The following is a 20291-nucleotide window of genomic DNA, read 5'->3' as shown; positions in this document are numbered from 1 at the left end:
AATGTTTCTGTGTTGCGGAGTAGAGTGGAGCGTACGGGGGTTTAGCGACCGTTTTTAATGTAACATTGGCGAGACGTCAGTTCCTTCTCCCCGGTGGTTGGCAATTGGTTGAATTACGCGACGGTACTTTAGCTGAAACCAGCCTAGGCCCTGTCTAGATTATATGCTTACACACGTGATAGGTAGTTTGTGAATAAGGCCTTCAGCTTGCGAAATTGTGCCCTGGGCCAGAAATAGACTGCAGACATTTCAGTCCAGAACTTTTGTTCATATGGACATTTATTATCACTTGTCTAGAACAATACATTCCAAGCGGGGTTCTCCCTTTTGTGATCAAATAATAACATTCCAGCGACTTCAACCTTGTCTAGAGCATGAACATGTGTACTTTGGGCCGTATATGTCTCTTGTCATTCACGTTTCTGAATGTTGGAAATATGTAATCGAGATATTATACACTAGTCAAGAACGAAATGCTGCCCCCTTAGAGGCTGGATGGCGAACTAGAATATGATAGAACTGGGGAAGGAGATATTGCTAGCGAATTGAAACTGAAGGCTATGCGTTTTGTTTGAGCATGATGGCAATTCTTGGCGGACATCGATTGATCTCTGGCGGACTAGTTGATTTTTAGCTTGTGGTCCAAAGACAATTTTCACACCAATATCGACAGGATAACGTCGCTGGGTCTGACGCCTCTCCGACTTGCTGCCAAGACTTACGAGGTCACAAGTCACCATCGAGGTATGAAGTTTACTCCGGCTAAAATAGAACATCAGAGTAGATGGAGTGACTAAGAAGACAAATATAGTATCTATGGAAGGTATATTACAAACTCTGTTGATGGCACAAGCCAAGAGTGAGGAGGTCTATGTCCTAGGCAAACTCCCGACAAACACAACCACCACAGCACTTTGGGCGCAAAGCAGTGCTCAACGTTCTATATATCTGCTAATGCGTAGACTAGCCAATTGAAAGTGTTACTTATCTCCCCGAAAGGAAATTTCGAGTCTGCTTTTAACCAATTACGACCCTCTATTATCTCCCCGAATACTCCACCTGGAGATCAATAAATCTCTAACTATGGATGAGAAATGGCATATCTATACTGTTCAGAACCAATATTAAGAGTTATAAATACCTTTATTAGAAAAGAAACCATAACTAATCTTTTTCTATCTTTCCTATAACCAAACAACAACATGCCTAAGCTTACCGTTCCCGGGGCTATACTCCACTATGAAACGTTCGGCACCTCTGGGCCCGTGCTTGTCTTTATCCCCGGAGCCGACGGCCGCGAAAGCATTTTCCACACTGTCGCCGAAATTCTCGCCGCGAGCTTCACTGTCGTCTGCTGGGATCGCCGTGGATATTCGCAGAGCTATCTCGTTGGCAAACAAGACCTTGTCAACCGATACAAACTGATGCCGATGATGCGCAGCGTCTGATAGCCCGCGTCTCTCGTGATGGCAAGGCTGTTGTTTTCGGAACATCATCCGGCGCTGTCGTTGCGCAACAGCTGCTGGCCACTCATACCGATTGCGTGGCCAAGCTTATTTCTCATGAACCACCGGCTTTTGGTGTCCTACCCAAGGAGTTTGAAGTACAGGCGAGCGGACTGATCAATCACATCTACAACACATACAGAGCTCAAGGCCCTGAGGCAGCCATGGAGGTTTTCACCTCGGGTTTGTCAGAAGGCCCTGATGCGAAGATGATGCGTCATTGCATGGACACAAACCGCGGCGACGAGATCCGCGCTAATTGTCTCTTTTGGTTTGAATTTGAGCTGAGGCAGTATACTAGTGCGCCAGTAGACATTGAAGGTCTCGAAAGGGCAAAAGAGAAGCTCATTTTTGTCGCTGGAGATGAAAGCATTGATGGTGCAGGTGCAGGACCAATCAAGGCTATCGCTATGCGGTTGGGCAAAGAGGTTCAAAGGATTCCTGGTGGTCACGTGGGTTTTATGACTGTCCCTGATCTGTTTGTGAAGAGGATATTAGAACTACTCAGCGAATAGAAAGATGAAATGTATCATTTTTAAATAGGGAATAATTATCGCAGATTTAAAAGTTCAGATCACCCAATCGCCCAGTCTGATTTGCAATACTTCCATCCATGCCCCAATCAATACTCTGCGAGCTTAGCCAACTTTCCTCAAGGGAGTCTGATGTAAAAAACAAATGAAAATCCTGCATAATTCCTGTCAGCCAGTTCTCATCGATAACTGCTTCAATCTGAGCATTACTAAAGATGCTGGGACCGACAGTTCGGCTCCTACCGGATTCAGTTTGCTCATCTATTGATGCATTAAAAACTTACGAGTTCGACTGGACGACTTAACCCTAGGTAATCGTACTGTTCGTTTTTCAGAAATGCGGAAAATCGTTGCCGGTATGTTTTCAGTGCTCCCACTCCTCTAGCTGCAGATTCGACCTTCGCCTTGTATATGTCAACTACTTTCACTTCAGCAAACCACTGATATTTGGATACGGGTACTCTCGTACTAATGATGAGGCAACATACATAAAAGACTACACGCTTACCACAATCTCTGTCACCACCCCGATGGATGGGGTCGTCGAACAGCAGCAAGACAAGATTTGAGAAAAGCCATGATTTGTTTTTCTATTTTGTACTTTACTACAGAAAAAATAAATAAAAAATAGCCATAATGTTTACGCTATTTGTGTCAGGCCGCCTGAAGTTGCCTTGTGAAAGGAGGCCAGCTCTACCCTTAATTCATTCTTTGAAACAAAACCCTTATTTGCTCGGGATGGAGTTAAAGCATTGATTGCAAAATTCAGTAAGACACTTTCTCATCAAGTTGGTAGGGTCTTTGCGCAATGTATTATTTCCTGCTTGGAGTTTCCCATCCGAACGAGGGGTATGAGCTATCTAGAATAGTATGACGCGCAGAGATATTTTCAGCACAATATAACAGAGCCGATTAGAAAAGCTGTTTCCAGGTTTTAATGGGGATAATGAATACTATAATGAACTGGGACATTTATCTAAAATCAACGTCACTAAAAGCAGTAAACTATCGTCTACAACAGTCATCTCAGTAAAATCTTATCAAGATATCTTAAAAAGATAGTTCAAAATGAGATTACAGAATGATACATAGAAGTTAGATTTCAAGGCACAACTCCAAATATACGCAGTTATCAGACCCCAACCACCTTGTCTACAACCTCAATATTTTCTAAGGAATCTCCGAAATCTTCAATGCCTCCTACTTCTGCCTGTAACCCTAACTTCTGCATTTTGTCCACTCCCTTCCGATAAGACGTTCATGACCCCAGGATATTCGTTTCCTTCTGACAGAGCTGTATTCCCATCATCATCCTTAGCATTAAGATCTGCTCCCTTCCTCAACAAGAGACGGACGACATCTTCCATACCACTATGAGCCGCTTCTATCAATGGTGTTCTGCCTCTATGATCCTTGGAATTGACGTTTGCCCCCCTGCTAGCCAAGAGAGTGGCAACCCTTTCCTCACCCTCAAGACATGCTATCAATAGCGGTGTTCGACCCTCATGATCCTGAGTATCGACATCAGCCCCGTTTTTGATCAACAGGTGACAAAGATTTTCGTTCTTGACGGCGTTGGATAATGGTGTCCGGCCTCTAGAATCTTTGAAGTTCACATCGTCTCCGTAACGAATCAGCAGTTCGGCCATCTCTGTATCGGTTGTCAATGACAGTGGTGTGGGCCCACCGTGTTTGGGTTTTATGGCAGCTCCGCTATTCAATAACAGGAGGACGATGCCAATGCTGTTATTTTGGACAGCACAACATAATGCCGTATAATTTGAAGAATCCTGACAGTCGAGACGAGCTCCTCTGTATATCAGTATTCCAGTAATCTCCAGTCTGTCGTAGACAGCTGCTGCCATCAAGGGCGTTACGTCCGTTACGTCCGTTTCGTCCGTTCCCTCCGGTTTCCAATCATTTATACAGAACGTAGCCTCCAGATCCGCTCCCTTCTCGAGAAGCAATCGAACGATGGCTTCGTGTCCATTCTCAATAGCGCGAGCAAGAAGAGTTCGATTGTCGTCATCCCTATCATCGGGATTAACATTGTCTTGCTCGAGTAGAATCCGCACAACGAGTTCGTGCCCATTCGACACGGCAAATGACAAAGGAGTCATTCCTCCCGAAAATATTAAAGTCCCCATTCCGATGATACGCCCTCCTGTGGTGCACCTATCGTCCGGGTTGGCCCCGTGTGCGAGGAGCAGCTGAACAATAGATGCATGTCCACTTGCAGCAGCAAATGACAACGGCGTTAAGTCATCTTCTTCAGTACCATGATAGTTAACGTTGACCCCTTTCTGGAGGAGTAAGCGGATATTCTCATCGTGTCCATTCTGTGCCATATGAGACAATGGCGTCCTTCCTTCAGAATCTGGCATGTCTATTTGAGTAACACCAACGTCAAGCAACATCTTCTCGACCGCCGCATGTCCACCAGACGCTGCCAAGGAAAACGGGGCGGCGTCGGTATTTCCGATCGCTTGGGGGGGCTCTGGATTCGAACCTGCTTGTAATAGCAACGCAACAATTGAATCGTGACCATTAGTTGCTGCTGATGAAAGAGCTGTGCCTCCCATGTACGGTACAGATTTCGCTGGGGTGTCCAAACAGACATTCTCATCCAACAGCAACTTGACGACTGCTTCGTGTCCATGTAACGCCGCAAATGATAAAGGTGTTCTTCCATAGTGCCAATAATTAATCTCTGATGATTGCGATTCGGGATCAGCCCCTTGAGCCAACAGCATCTTGACAACTGATGTGTGGCCATTCTCCGCAGCATAGGATAAGGGTGATCTTCCACCCATGTTACACTCGTAAGCACTTCGAGTACCATCATTAACCTCTGCTTCGATGTTCTCGAAATTTATATCCTTATCGGCACCGTGTTCAAGTAATAAACGTACGACAGTATTGTGTCCGTAACGTGCAGCATAGCACAGTGGTGTTTGTGCACCTATATCCACCAAATTCAGCAGATGTGTTGCAGCGTCAAGTATCAACTTGACAACAGTCAAGTTTCCACTACTAGCGGCGAATGATAGCGGAGTTATCTCCAGAAGACCTTCGTGACCGAGATCAGCACCATTTTGTAGCAAATACTGAACAACAGCTTCGTGCCCTTTTTGTGCGGCAAGAGAAATTGCTGTTTTCCCGTCGTATTTCGTGTGAAAGGACGCACTGAAGCCTGGGAGAGGCTGGTGCTTGTAATTGACACAAAGACCCTTTTCTGTAAGTAGGCGTACAACGGGCTCATGCCCGCCACGGGCGGCTCGCAAAAGGTCGAAGTTTGTGACAGAAGCTCCCTTTGCAATCAACAGCCGAACCACGCTTTCATGTCCGTACTTTGCTGCGAATGACACTGGGGTCCGTGGTTCTGAACGGCGATTGGTGGAGCTTCGATTCGGGTCAGCCTTGCTGTCGAGTAATATTTGAGTTGTACCTTGGTGTCCACGTTTGGCGGCATAGGATAATGGTGTCCTCTTGGAACTGTCAATTGGATCAACTTCATGGCCGGTTTGGAGAAGTCTCCGGACAAGATCCTCTAGTCCACAATATGCTGCTAAATGGAGCGCACTGAATGATGAAGGAAGAAGTCCGATCGTGTCGTAGCCCTTCCTTCGCGAATAGTCGGTAATGAAGAGGGTATCAACCGAGGTCATAAAAGTAGGGTTGCTATTGATAGAAGTCATGAGCTCGTCGCCTGAGATGCATGATTCAAGAGCATGGCGCCACCAATTATTGGCTGCGTAATGATAAAGAGGGCAAGGTTTCAGTGCCTCTTCAAATTTCGAGTGGTCGAAGTATTTCCCTTTGACCTCGTTGAATGTGAGATAAGCGATGCATGTTCTAGCGACATCCTGTTCGGTCATTGGAACCAACGTTTCGTTATTGTTTCTGAAGTACTCTTGCGCCGTTTGGTGAACAAGCCCAATCGTCTTCCTCGCTTCGTCAATAATGACTAGGCCAGCACAAGCAGCCCCCAATGTCGCGTCAGAGGGCAAGTCTGACTCGCAAACATGGCGTCGTAATGAACTAGTCGCAAGAGCGTGTTGTAGTTCTGTCACTGTAAGCTCTCTCTTAGCATAGGCAAGCCATGCTATGACCTGCTTAGCAAGAGACACTTGTTCCGGTTCCTGTTGCTCGATCCGGTCCATTGTTTGTTTGAAGGCTTTTGTGAGTGCCCTAACTTGCCCATCTTGACCACGGCAATCGATGTATGTGAAAGCCTTCAATTGGTCTCTGATCTCAGTCTCCGAATTTTGCTGGACTAGCAAGTTGAAGAAGACAGGGGCCAAGAGAAACCTGGGAACGTCAGCGTGGTATGTTTCTTGTTTAGGAAAAAAACTCACATTCCATCTACACAATTTGTGATTCCTTCTTTGATATCCTTCTGCAGGTCTGTGTTGTCTCGGACAGCAAGAGACAACGTGTTCATCTTGGCCTCCACAAACCTTTCTATATCGTCTCGTGCTGCCCCAATTTCTGTCTCTGCCGTGTTATCGAAAGCCCTTCCCACCTCAGATCTAATCCCGTAGTCAAATCGGGAGGTCAGAAAAACACTGATTTGGTTCTGGTGTTGAAGCTGAGCCAGCAGCTTAAGAAAGGACTCTCGTGAACTCTCGGTCTCACCATATTCGTTCAAACCATCAATGACAACATAGACCCGCGAATGTTCACTAACAGCCCTTCTGAACACTGAAATGAGTCCTCGAAGTGTCGGAAATCTTTGCCGTGTGACACATTCTCCAAACAAACGCTAAAGATACTTTTTGCTATAAGAAATATTCTCAGCAAGCTGCCTGAAGAGACTCGCAATAACATGATAAAGGGTCTGTTTGTCGTATCGATTAGAGTTACAATAAAAGTAGGCCAGACCAATGCTACGATCGTTTTGAATCTTTGACTTGAGGTAATCTATAACAATCGATGTCAAGATTGTTTTGCCAGCACCTGGAATGCCCAGGCACAATAGTGTCTGTTCGGGAGCAGAGACCCAGTTCTGAAATTCGGTAGTGTCAAGAAACCATTGACCAGTCCCAGGTTGTCGAAGACTGAGACTTCGACTCTGGTCCGTCTTGTAATCAGCTTTCACGATCCAATCGAGATCGGAGGTGGCTGTGTCTTGTTTCTGTCCAGAACTGGCCTCGGTGACAGTTTGATGTACGTCTTTCACCGATCGCTCCTTCGCCACGTCGCTAGCATGAACATATTGCAAGAGTTCTTTTGCAAATGCCGCGGCCACAATGCATCCATGTTCTTGCCAGTCTTTGTTCTTGTGTGAATCTGCATAGTCGCAGATCCCTCGCACAACAAGGCATGGGAAATTGTTCTTCAGCCCGGAGGCTTCCTTCTCGAGGCAGAGCACTTTGCCACCGAGGTCTTTGTTGAGCTTGTTCCGGGAGGTGGCGTCTGTGATCAACGTGTCACCGGATGCAATGAGGCCATAATGGACAAGCATATCTCTGGGCTTCCTCTTGACCGTCATGGTCCTGTCACAGAGTCGACAGCCCTGGTGCTCGTCATCCTCATCCTCATCTTTTTCATCTGCAGAGTCTGTAATACAGTCTACGACGTGGTTGTATGTTGATTTGAATAATAGGTCTTTGAGTGAGTCATGTCTCAAGAACGTCGAGGCGATATTTGGCCATTTCTGCTTCAATTCTTCGAGATAGCTTGGGATTTTTGTTCCAGCCAGGTTCTGTTGGGCTTCCAGACGCGTCAATGCGGTGAGTACGGCATGAGGAGGATTATTGAGTGCACCAGTACGCTCAAAGTTATCCTCCCCATCGACCTTGCCAGTCTGCCACTTCACAACGCCAGGATGCATTCCAATGGATGTACCAACCACAACATCGCCAAGTCGAACCTTGTTAGATGGAATGCCACTCCCGATACCAACCATCAGAACCAGTTTGATAGATGGAAAGGAGTTCGCCATATGACTAGCCATAGTTGCGATGGCGACATTTCCGGTTATACCTTTGGGCAAGTAAGCAATGACAATGTTGTGCTCTCCAATACATCCTAGGGTGTATGCATTATTGTCCTCTGATGGAATAGGGAGAGTTGGGTGCTGCTGATCTAGCATCGCGATTGCCGCAGTCAGCTCCTTTGGCAGCGCGCAGATCCACCCAATAGTGTAGTCATCGCGTGTCGCAGCGTCGCGTGTCGTGGCGTCGCGGCCTCTTTTGTTATTCACTGGAGCTTCCGTGAGGTCAACCTCAATCCTCCTCTTCTGCCCAGTTGCAACAGTGTCTCGTGTTGTTGGTGCCATTGGAGCTGGACGCGATCGTGTATCGAGAGTAAATGTGAAGCTTAGCTGGGGATAAAATGATGAATGGGAGAGATGGAAATGGTTGGCTTCAACTGAACTGAGACTGGAGGGCTCAACAAAGCAAAACCAAACCGCAGAAACATTAATCCAATCTACCCCTCACTCTCCCGTATCGGACTTGGCAAACAATGCGCCACGCATCCCGTACTTCAATTTCCCAGCCTCCGAAACTCGTACTTTGTCTCATAATGTATACATTACATCACAATTGCATAATTTCGAAAGGACCTGTGATTTAATATCACCTTTCTTCACTATGGCTCAAGGTCCCGATAAGGGAACATACTCAACTACGCGTTGATGTTGTCATGATCCGGTCCTATCACATATCATATGCTTTCGTTGTTTCAGAAGCATCACAACTCGGGCTGTAATTGAACAACACCCCTGTCATCATAACACATATCCATTCGTGCGGGTAGTGATCCGGTGCAGGATAGTACATAATAAATTGGGTTGCGAGTGGCTGTGGAGTGTTGGCTCAGATCTAATCTCAGCCTTACTGATCTGCACGACGCTAAGAAAGCTGAAAGATCAAGTTCCACCAGGAGAAAACTGACCCACAGGTCCCGTCGTGTGATGATGTGATCCATCCACTGGGTACAGGGTAGGATTTGTGTCCTACGCGACGGCCCACGCAAGTTTTATGGGAAAAGCCTGGAGGGTTCTTGGGTTTACAAGATCCTACTACTGCATCCATTCGGTTGTTTCATATCGACGCTAGATCTAGTTTGTACTTTGTAGTCAATAGAAAAAAACCCATGACACAGAAGAGTCTGACACAACATGTAATGGAAGTTATGAGAAAATGGTTGATTGCTATAAAGGGTATCTAAATCCCGATTCCAGAACAGTACCTAGCAGTATTTGCTCTCTATAATCCTTTTCCCTTTCAGATACAATCTGTCGTTGGAGGATATCTTTCAGCACGAGTGGAAGAGCAGTTACTCAAGTACACGATGATACAATGTAAAAAAATTAAGAATGCATTGAAATTCCTATACAATGACGGTGTTTCTTTGAAACTCTTTCAATATGTACTTAGTACCCTTGACCTGTCAAAAAGTCTCCCAGACTTTCAACGACCACACTTGTCTCTGGCTGTTGTAATGGTGCCTGATGCATGGCTATTAAATACAACTGACCAGTTTTCACAACAACACCGCCATCGGCCTTCTATATTTCCCGAAAGTCAATCAGCAGTTGAAATGGAATCGAGTCTGAAAATGGAGTCTGTGAGTTTATACCTTTTTCAGAGTAATTGTCCTGGGGTTAGCTCGCAGAGTAAAGTATTTCTCCCCATTGATTCTCAAGCCGTTTGCTTGTACTGCATCAGGATTTGCGAATCCGGTTTCTACTGCATGTTGTTCTTGGGAAGTTAACTGTAATCTATGTTTAGTTTGAAGAATCGTCCAAGTTCTATCAACAGGCGATGATTCCTACCTGAAAATCTGAGCCGCTGGTATAGACACCATCCGGACTAATTATTGCAGCCTGGCTGACTTTTCCAGAACCGATCAATTGTTGATCAACGAGACCTGCAATACAGTTAGTTACATGGCATGTACTTAAGTTAACTAAATTATGAACATACTTTGCCAATCCATAATGAGCTTTTCAAGGGTAGGAACGAAAGAGTAATATGAAATAAATTGTGTTATTCTAAATGAGGTGGAATTATTTCATATTTTATAGTTATTCAACACCGAATGACCGACAATATTTCGCCCAGATATGCGGTGGCATGTAGATCTCTGCATAATGAATGACGTGTAGCTGTTCCAATTTGAGCTAGAAGTTCCAGAAACAGGATTATTCAGCCAGCCTCTTTTTCAAGAGGGATATGAGTGAGAACCTGTCAGCCTATCTTTTTGAACGCGAGGACGCTAGCAAGTCAGAGCTGAAATGTCGAATATAAGACATTCGTATAGTTAACCAGTCAGTAAAGTCAAACTAGCCGCCACGTCATAGAACCCCACCAGCGCTCGGACATCCGAAGAGATCCGCGGCAAAGATCATCACGATAAACGAGATACCTGTTGAATTGAGTTTTACATTGGCTAACTTTGAATTTGCAGGACTGAGCTACTTTTCATGCTCTACTTGCCCACAAACTTTCGGAACCTCTAAAATTCTACTCTGTAGATTTGTTACAATCTACCTTGTATTGTGATAGGATACGACACTGATTGAGATGACAATGCGGTATAATGATAAGTGCATTGTTTGGTTGCTGACATGTAAAGTGACTACCCAACTTTCCATCGTCAACGCCCAGACACCTTTTCAGTAAGAATAGCTCTTTTAAGAAACTCAGATTGTACCATAGATAGTAGTCGTTCCGGCTGTGATAGTTGATCCACCAGTCAATACTGTTCTAGTAGCAACAACAGTCTTCTCAGTTGTGTAAACGTCCTTCGTAACCGTCACGGGCGGTTTGGTAGTATAAATGGTGTTGTAGTCCATCATTGTGACGGTGGCAACAATGGTGGTTAAGTAAAGCGTGCTGTAACTGGTAGACTGAACAGTTTCATACTTTGTCACGTAAACAAGGTGGTCGAAGTTGGTAACAATGTAGGTCTTGAGGTCCGTGACAATGGCGCTTCTGAGATCCGTCTTCGTTATAGTGCGGAAGTCTGTGTTTGTCGTAGTAGTCGAGCGGGTAGATGTACTAGTTTTCTTGTCGGTGACAAAGCTAGTCAGTTTCGTGCTGACCAAGACGGTTTTCTGCTTAGTCTGCGTCGTTGTGACAGTCTTTGTAGTTTTGGCAGTGGTTTTTACGATGGCGGCAGCAGCGGGCTTCGTAATCAAGCATGAACAGGCACTACTAACGGCGCTTGGCGACTTGCTAGGCAGATAACTAGGCACTTGAATAATTGCTCTCTTGACTGGTATGCTGCGCTTTTGAGGCTTGGAGAGAGTTAACTCATGATCGTTGTGCCTTTGACCAGCGATGGGTAAGCTTACTTTGCTCGCGGAATTGCATGATGTATCGTAGAATGTGAAATCAGAGGATGCATCCATCTCAACCGTATCCACCCTAGACATGAGATTAGCTTCGACAACAAGCGCAACCATTTTTCCAAGTTTAGAAAGTTGAGTTACTTACAATTGTGATACATAGCACTTACATTGAGATGCACTGATGCCGAAGTAGCGCCAATCTTTGCAAATATCTTTACACTGGCCGAAGGTGAGGGAATCTCCCTTTGTAACAACAGGTGTGGATCCAGAGTTACCAACGATAGCACAGTGAACCTCAGCTACGTGGAAGTAAGCGCAGGCTCGGAAAACTTATGATTATCAGAAGAGCATACCTTGAGGAACAGTGACTACTGGCGGTGCTGGTTTTCTGTGCCATGTCAGTAAATATTGCTTTTTAAACGCAATGTTCAAGACTCACGTCTCGCTAGACGAAAGGTTGTTAGTATATCTTCTTGATGAAAACAATTCTAGGGGACACTCACGTAGTGGTAACGACAGTAGTAGCAGTAACCGTTCCGCCGGTATAAACAAAATCGGTGGGAACGGTTGCAAGAGTGTAATCAAAAGTCTTTGTGGTAGTCGTCCAAGCCTTTATGAAGTTGGTCTCCGTCACCAAACTCACCTTCGTTGAAGGCCTCCACTTTATGTATGTATCTCTAGGGGTAGTCGTCGTGACTGTGAAAAGTGTCGTTGTCTGGAAATCAGTAACAGGGATAGTAGTCGTCTTTGTTCCAGCAGTTAATACAGTCTCTGTCTTTGTGATGACGGTCACAACTGTAGTAGAGGTTGTGACACGGGTAACACTGCCTATAGTCGCTGTCACGGTGTTTGTCTTGAAAGCAGTCTTTTGGATGGTTGGAGTGACTGTAGATGTTGATGTGCTTCGTATGTAGGTTGAGCAGAAAGCGGATCCATCGGCCTTGTGCGCCTTGAACGCTTGATTGTTTGGATCGCTAGCTTTGCAAACTGAAGAGGGTGATGAGATGCGATGATCTGAATTCCACAGGGGGTGCACGTACCTGCTCTTGAGTCAAGAGAGGTTCTCCCGTTGGCCATCAAGGCCGAAACTTCTCCATCGTGTATGGACCTCTCAGTGTTAGCGGGCAACGCGCTTGCTGCACTGATGAATAGAAACGCTAGTGTTTGCTTTAGAGAAATCATTTTTCATGAAGAGAAGTACAAAAGGCACTGAGTAAATTTGTGGGCGAGTGAGGGATAGCAAGAGAAATCCCAGAGGTGGTTTGACATATATAACACTGTACTTGTTACACCGCTACAGAATATTGGCGCATTGTGTTGAACTCCTAGGAAGAATTAGTTCCAATAGATTATTGTTTTTCGGGTCTAAATCTGTTCTGGACTTTCAACAATGAACGATAGCAGTTTCGTATTTGACTAATTAGACATTCTAGAATGACCTGATTTAATCAATAGTTGATGGAATAGGAATGCTGTGGCTTGAGCTAGGTCAAATCTATTGTTTTCATTACAGCTGAAATGCCTCTTAGCTTGGTGGATCCATTGAGCATTATCCATTCCGTAGCTGCCATACATGCCAGTACTCCATATAATACGACTATTAACGGACGACATTGCGTTCGAGTCATGTGCAGGGCTGTCGTTCGATCCTCTTGAAATCTACCTTTCTCTTTTCTCTACTAGCAAAAGTCAACTCCCTAAGAAACAACGCGGATATAAATGCAAAAAGAAAAGTGATTATGGCTAGAATGAAGTATAGGGTGAACTTTGAAAATCCACGATAGGCGTTCCAAGTGACTTTGTCGCTGTTGTTCACTGCCGCAATTACCTGCATTGCAGCCAAGAAAACCTTATACCAAAGGTTCAATCGTGTAAGTCGTAGTTCTCCAAATTGCTAACAGTTTGAGTACCATAAGGAGCAGGAAAAGCTGCTTCCAGTCATTTTCCTTGGACACAGCTTTGGCGGTCTCGTTATCAAAGGGGTATTTCAGATTCTACTCAACACAAGGCGGTAACTAAGTATCATCAGGCATTCGTCGCTGATAGTGATGACAGTTCTGCATGGAAGGCAAAAAGAGGAATCATCTTTCTTGGAACACCACATATAGGCTCGTCACTATGGCGTTTTGCGACTGTACAGTCTCTTTTTAATAGACTCCTAGGATTCAATGATGATTTTGATGGGGCTACTTCATTACACAACGTTCATCTGAAACAGTTGAAGGACATGCTCAGCAAACGTCTATTTGTGAATATCAATAACCTCGTGGTTATTCAGCTCCATCTTTCTGGTAGACTGGGTCGGTGACCCAAAATGGGAATTGATTGGCCTTTTGTAGAGCCGTTCCTTAACCAATTTCTGCCGAGGCATTAAGAAACATTGACAATTATACTCCGATGTGAAATACTATATGTAAATTATTAATATTTTAATTGATTATTCGATGGTGCTTGTGCCACGTGGTGCTTCAGATGCAGCCTTGGAGTCTAATCCAAGTGCGATTATGGAAAGCGGCCACCATAACTTCTGAACCCATTTGGACGGTAGCTCCCTGACGATCCCGCTGAGTATGTGACGTCCGGAGTCTCCCACCTGCCACACATCCTTGCATAGGTGTAACAGGACTGCATAGTGACCGAGGATGATGAGTGCTTGAGGTTCACGCAGGGTGAGAAGCTCGACGAATTTATTCGGCAGTAACACTGCCCAGTTGAATACCATTTGCAGTCCTATGCTCCGAGACTTTGATGACAATAAACAGTCCAACCCAATTTGCAAATATTTCACTGAAGTTACACAGGCTCCAATTGCCTCTTTATCCAATTTTGAGTTTTCGGTTATTGATGCGATAAGGTCGTTCAATTCCTGACCCTGAGGTGATAGCTTGGAAATCCTGAAGCCCGAGATCAACAATGGTCGGAGTTCAGATTGAATAAGGAACGGCCAACTGGACCTTGCAATAGCATCGACTCCACGCTGAACGTGGATATATTGTATGTACTGGTCCAGGAACAATGAGAAGTCCTGGGATTGACGGATGGTGGCAAGCGTGGCAGTCAGCATATCTCTTGCTAAGAAAGAGGAGAACAGAAGCGCAGGCACGCAGTTGGAATCGTCGATGCGTAATTTTAGCGAGTTGAACTTCTCTATGCTGCTCTGCTGTAGTTCTGTTGCCTGTCGCAAATATTTTGGTGATAGAGATGGTTTGACATTGGCGAGATGACGGGCTGAACTGGCAAGATTCTGGTAGAGTAGGTATGGTGCGTCTAACCCAACGTCAAGGACCAATCGAGTAAGGGAGGCCTGGACAGTCTCGTCGATATCGGGAAGTGGAATGTTGATTGAGAAATTAATGAGTAACTCCATATGTTGAAGATTAACATCATTTTGAACGCTTCCAACTGGACGGCCGATGGACCAAGACAGTGGCTCAACCTTGGCATGTTTCGGGACTTGATTGATGACGGACAGCGAATTATCGACTGGACGTGATTGGGTTGGACGCTCACGCGGACTGGGAAACGAACATGGTCGTTCGCTGATAACACAGTTGCCACATTTAGGCTGAGCTTCATCGCACTGGTTTAGCAATCAGATGAGTCAGCCAAAAAAAACATATGATAGGGAATTTCAAAGCTAGAATATGATTACCTTGATATGCCGACGTTTACATTCCATGCAACCTAACTTGGACTTTCTATGCGTTCGCCGGTGTATTATGGAAGACATAGTAGTAGGGAATTCGGTATTGTAATTGCCAAGCTATACTTGTCCAAGGCGGGAATATGGTTTTGAGAAGATATTAAATCCCTTAAAATGCAAATGGGGGCATCGGGGGCAGAAACTCAACGAGGATTAGTGTGACGAGAAAAGGGGGAACGGTTACAGGTTTCGTGGAAGGGCCAATCGCATGATTTACGTATTCATTTGTTTATGAAAAGGGGATGGCGTGGGTTACATTTTATCATTTTGATTACATATCTTAGTGGAGCGGATTGTGGCTACGTAAAACATATATAATCCTGGCTGAAGACAATGAAACTATTAGAACCCTCGTAATCTGATAAATCATAAATACCGCTGATCGGAGACGGAGTTGATTACTATAAATGGAATGAAACCAATGCATGACACTGCTACCCTGCAATGGCAGATAATCATTCGACAATGACACTAACGCGGTCCAGGTTCCATACTACCCTGACCTCAGTATCGGTGTTTCGATCCCGATGAGAAGCAGCTCGAACACTGGCAAAATAGACTCAAGGTTTGTCGTATGAATATGAGAACTGATGGAATTTTATGGGTGTGAAGATCATGGGCACTGTTCTGATTAAGCCACACCCCGCATTCATCCTGTTAGACCGTGATTCGTCTTTTGTGTTGTTATTAAGTAAAGCTGGGAAAGTACAGGAGAAATTCGTTACTGGCATTGTATTGGATGGATTGATATGACATGCCATAAGCACTAGTCCGATGCACTCAATCGTTTTGTTTATCGGAAGCCTTCTGGGGCTGAAACTAGAAAAGTCACGCCACCTTGATATCATGATATGGCTAATATGCACCTTTCTAAAGTATGTGCCTCGCATCCGATGTTCGCTGAGTCGGCTGTGGGGTGCTTTCCGACATAAAACGGAGAGCAACGACAAAGAAATGTAAGAGAGAAATACACAAGAAAGCAACAAGTAAGTGTAATGCCATTGTTTGTACTTTACGAAATTGGGAACGCACTTCCGTGACAGCATGGATGTCTTAACAGCCTGCCCGCTACGTGTGACAGTCACCAGATGCGTCAGATGAATCCCGTGGTCACAATTCTGGCAAGTGTAAAGTCTAATTGAGGTTTGCTGTCACATGCTCGGAGAGACTATCAAAGTAGCAGATATCAAGGCCCTCGCCGTTAGGATACCCATCCATATTAAAAAGCTTGATGCAGACCAAATCAGTTGATTCTGCCATCATTTATACTGTCATTACCACGCCAATACACTTACCATTACCTGAAAACCACAATAACTACAATGTTCGGACGTCGACGTAGACCTATCCTCGGAGCCGCGGTTGTTGTCGGCGCGTCCAGGGCCGTTGCCAAGCATGAAGTTCGAAAGCAGGAACTCATCGCTACAGAGCGCGAGGAAGAGATACAGCGGGAAGTTGAGCTACGAAGGCGTCAAGAAGAAGAGCAAGAACTACGCACGCAGCGTGCCGTCGACGAGGCCATGAAAAGGGCCGCCTTGGAAGAAAAAGCTACCCAGGGAGCTGCGGTGACCATGTCGCCTCCTCTGCCGCAATACCAAGCTTCCTACCCATCGATGCAAGTTCAGACACGCGACATGGGACTCTACAATTCGGTGGAGGACGCGGGACCTATCATCCAGGCTGCACCAGCATACCAGCTTGCGCCTCAGACTCGGGATGGAAATTCACAGAACGCCCAAACTCCTCGCCAAAGATCAGGGTTAACTCTTCAATACTGTACCCAGTGCGGATTTAGGCTTGAAGTGATGGATAGATTTTGTCGAGAATGTGGTACAAAGAAGGTTCAGAATGATGCCACAGGTTGATAGGTGATGACTGAAATATCAAGGTATATGGCTATATGAAAGGTTTCTAATAGTTCATTGAAGTTACCTCCGACATATTAGAAACACGATATAGATGTATAGTCAATAATCAGCAGCGATCAATGGAGACAAGACATGTGTGGCGGAAAGGTTAATCAATGTGTAGTTGAGATAAACGTTTCGATATATTTATTAATGGTTCTTAATCTTGTAATCTCCCAGATTTACTCCCTTTTGTAGCTTATCAATTTAGCAGAACAAGAGTTAAAAATACAGCAACTTCAATCACGCCTAACCAAGGAGCTTTGTCCCTTATCCCATCAGAGACCATCAGCTCTGGCTCGTAAGTACTCGGTACCGTCGAGTTCGTCGTGCCATTCCAACAGTATCTCGCAAAACAATCCACACACTTACCAGGTATATCCATGCCTGAGCGAACCAGGCTACGAGCCAACATCGCACACCCTACGCAAGCAGGCCAATCCGAGTCTACCGTACCATTTCCCATAGTTGCAACATTATAACCGTTGGTGATTATCTGGTCCCTCTCACTATCACTATATTCAAGGTCAAAGGTAGTGAAGTTTGACTGGTATGTGTATGGCGCGTTGGGGAGGTAGACAATGAGTGGTCCCGATGACTTGTCGGAGCCGGTGTCGCATCCGAAAAATGTTGGACGCTGATTGAGACCAAGATTTACAAACGTGTTTTGATCGGGAACTTTGGGAAACGGGCTATTTTGTGTCGAGGTGCCTGCCTGAGACCTCTTGTATGTTGCTACAAGGGATGTGCCGTTTGGCCAACGAGTGATTGTATCCGCAGAGCCATCAACGGCGAATATCACATCGACTTGTCGGTCTGATAAAAGCAACGGGTGAAAAGGGATATTTTGTAGGTCTTCGCCACCGTCGACAAGGGTGAGGATCGTGCTGTCCGCGTTCGAGTTGTTCTTGGGATTGTATTTGTAGAAAGGGTTAGGCCAGTTGGCGATATCTCTGTTTTCGTCGCCAATATCTGCCAGAGTCTCATTGATAGCCTTGATGAGAATGTCTGGAACATTATCGGCTTTATCAATCTGAAGGAATGCCTGATTGAAAAGCGACGCCGAGGTCCCCATAACGAATCCGGCGTTGTCGACCCCCTCGACACAATCTCTATTCCGTCCCACTGTACCATTGTCGAAATCGGAGCCTACATATTTCAAGGGCGCGAATGCGGCCAGTTCTGGATCGTAGGATCCCATCTCCCATGGGTTGAACTCGAAGATGGTGGAATTGCTTGCTATCTGCAACTGTCCCGTTGTCCGTTCTATTGCCACTATTAGTGGTATGGGTGCCCTCGCTGCAGCGAACTCAGTATCGTTTGCGATGGATGAGAAGGTATATGCTATGGCGATGGTTAGTATTATAATCAGACGGTAGCTTGGATATCGTACCTGGCCCGCCATCGCTCGAGTTGACAAGCTGGTATGACAGGGCTCTCCCCCAGTAATCTGTTATGCTCTTGTTATAGCCAGCATCAACTTTGTCTTGAACATCTTGATACAGCTGGCGGTAATATTTCGTTACCGATAAGTCTGATGGTCCTGGATTTCATCCGAGTTAGTAATCGTCGTCTGTGATTTGCTCGACACTAACCAACCTTCAAGGATGGACTGATCAATTTGCCAAAGAGAACTCAGAAAACCACTAGATGCGTCGACGATGGATTCAACTGTTGTGAAATTCTGCACATACAGACTTCCCACCACCCAGCTGCCCCCAGATAGACCACTGAGGTACGTTGCGGCCTGGAGAATACCTCCCAAATGGCCTTTGTCTGTTGAACCTGTGCTTCGGTCATCAAATGCGGCGATAGCGCCAGCCCCATTGATCATGGCCCGATAACCTCCACCAGAGATAGCAATCCCAATCCGCGGTAACCTTGTGGCATTACTGATGAGGCCATCGACATACTTTCCAGTGTCTATGTCGCCAATATTAGCCCGGCTCAGAAAGTCTTTTAGCGCGGAAATGGTGTTGTTGTCGCGAAGTTGCAGCCATGTTGCCTCATCAGTCGACAATGTCGTTGCTGGACGGATGACCGGACGTGTTTTTGGACACGAGACCTGAGCTGGTGCGTATCCGTCAGGGGCGTTTGGAACGGCACGGAACTTGAGACTTGATAAAGATTGTCCATCAGTGGTACTGCACTGTGTCACTGTATTATCAATTGAGTCGATTGTCACTTTGGATAGTGGATTTTGACATACCCTGGGAAAACACCAACAACATTGCCAGTTTAATCACATGAAGGAATGCCATCGTCGCGTACTTGCAAGCAAACTTTGTGCTGTGTGGTTCAATGGGCTCGTGTAAGCTGTCACCAAATCTCACAGGAACAAGGGATCAAGAAGGAGGATTCCAAAAATCATAAAGACCGGGGGCAGCTCTAAGGCCTTCATTCCGATTATCAGACTTTTACTCCAGAATTAGCCTCCCTGGGGTCAAGATGTATGGTTGCATGTTTTACAATAACCCTTATGTCACGGTTACGTACCTGTATTTTTAAAGTTTATAATATGCAGGCTACCTACTACAAGACACCCCCATGATTATATCACATGTTAATTCTCAAGCTATGCACAACGTGGCTGCGGCTTAACCTTATTGATATTTATGGGTAACGCCACTTTCTGGACCCTTGAGGTAGATTAACGAATGGCGGGGAACACACCATCATCCAACTTAGTTTGTATCCGAGCGTAAAGATGGCTCTATCATGACTGTCAGCCTCTTACACAGAAAGTGTTGCCATTGATGAGTAACTTACCAAATACGAAGACAACAACAGCCTGATTCCCCCGTCCGCCCAAAACTTTAACATTGAAAGCATCCGCTGGGTATGAGCAGTTGTATTTGTTCAACCCGACGTACGGAATGTTCCATGAAAAAGTCACCTTGTTGTTCATCTCGAAGCCAACGATTCGGTAAGTAACAGAACCCTCAAACCCTCTGCCCATGTGATTCGGTTCGCAGCGCAGCATTCCGCTCTCTCCTGCCAGTATCTCCTGCGGCGGCCGCGAGTCTGACGAGTCCAGCCAGTGAGCGTGTTCAAGGCTCGGGGACTCGAGCTCGAGATTGAGCTCTTCGTTAGTGTGGTTCAGTATGACCACTAATAGCTCCCTCGAGGCCATATTGATGATGATACGGGGAATTGATCGAATGATACTATTGTTGCAAGTCGTGTTGGAATACTAAAATATCCAGGAATACTTCTCGTCAAATCGGGCATTTAAGTATTTTCAGACCAGGCAGAAGGGCAGAAGCTCGGTAAGTTTAGGAATCAAATTGAAAGAGACTTTAGCCTAATACATTGTTAAACGCCCCCAAGGCTCCT

The 20291-nt window shown here is 45.5% G+C and overlaps 6 protein-coding genes across 6 annotated transcripts; 2 read left to right on the top strand and 4 right to left on the bottom strand.

The window, feature by feature from the left end:
• Nucleotides 1-1202: 1202 nt before the first annotated feature.
• On the top strand, nt 1203-2020 carry FPOAC1_003762 (uncharacterized protein; the record flags this gene model as incomplete). Its single annotated transcript, XM_044848317.1, has 2 exons — nt 1203-1388; nt 1442-2020. 2 exons carry the CDS (start codon nt 1203-1205, stop codon nt 2018-2020), a joined length of 765 nt encoding a protein of 254 aa, XP_044714233.1.
• A 1208-nt stretch (nt 2021-3228) lies between these two features.
• On the bottom strand, nt 3229-8321 carry FPOAC1_003761 (uncharacterized protein; the record flags this gene model as incomplete). Its single annotated transcript, XM_044848316.1, has 3 exons — nt 3229-6349; nt 6397-6735; nt 6814-8321. The coding sequence occupies 3 exons, from the start codon at nt 8319-8321 to the stop codon at nt 3229-3231; spliced, it is 4968 nt and encodes a 1655-aa protein (XP_044714232.1).
• A 1101-nt stretch (nt 8322-9422) lies between these two features.
• On the bottom strand, nt 9423-12527 carry FPOAC1_003760 (uncharacterized protein; the record flags this gene model as incomplete). The annotated part of the gene is made up of 12 exons (XM_044848315.1): nt 9423-9557; nt 9629-9763; nt 9825-9919; nt 9976-10043; nt 10096-10135; nt 10706-11421; nt 11491-11644; nt 11699-11733; nt 11785-11790; nt 11849-11955; nt 11989-12332; nt 12386-12527. 12 exons carry the CDS (start codon nt 12525-12527, stop codon nt 9423-9425), a joined length of 1977 nt encoding a protein of 658 aa, XP_044714231.1.
• A 1255-nt stretch (nt 12528-13782) lies between these two features.
• On the bottom strand, nt 13783-14712 carry FPOAC1_003759 (uncharacterized protein; the record flags this gene model as incomplete). The annotated part of the gene is made up of 1 exon (XM_044848314.1): nt 13783-14712. One exon carries the CDS (start codon nt 14710-14712, stop codon nt 13783-13785), a length of 930 nt encoding a protein of 309 aa, XP_044714230.1.
• A 1658-nt stretch (nt 14713-16370) lies between these two features.
• FPOAC1_003758 (uncharacterized protein) lies at nt 16371-16913 on the top strand (the record flags this gene model as incomplete). The annotated part of the gene is made up of 1 exon (XM_044848313.1): nt 16371-16913. One exon carries the CDS (start codon nt 16371-16373, stop codon nt 16911-16913), a length of 543 nt encoding a protein of 180 aa, XP_044714229.1.
• Nucleotides 16914-17243: 330 nt separating this feature from the next.
• Nucleotides 17244-20088, bottom strand: FPOAC1_003757 (uncharacterized protein; the record flags this gene model as incomplete). The annotated part of the gene is made up of 5 exons (XM_044848312.1): nt 17244-17356; nt 17412-18299; nt 18349-18498; nt 18555-19099; nt 19829-20088. 5 exons carry the CDS (start codon nt 20086-20088, stop codon nt 17244-17246), a joined length of 1956 nt encoding a protein of 651 aa, XP_044714228.1.
• Nucleotides 20089-20291: the final 203 nt, after the last annotated feature.

Source organism: Fusarium poae, chromosome 1 (genome assembly GCF_019609905.1).
Source record: "Fusarium poae strain DAOMC 252244 chromosome 1, whole genome shotgun sequence".
Taxonomy (NCBI): Eukaryota; Fungi; Ascomycota; class Sordariomycetes; order Hypocreales; family Nectriaceae; genus Fusarium; species Fusarium poae.
This window is presented reverse-complemented; position numbering and strand designations above follow the sequence as displayed.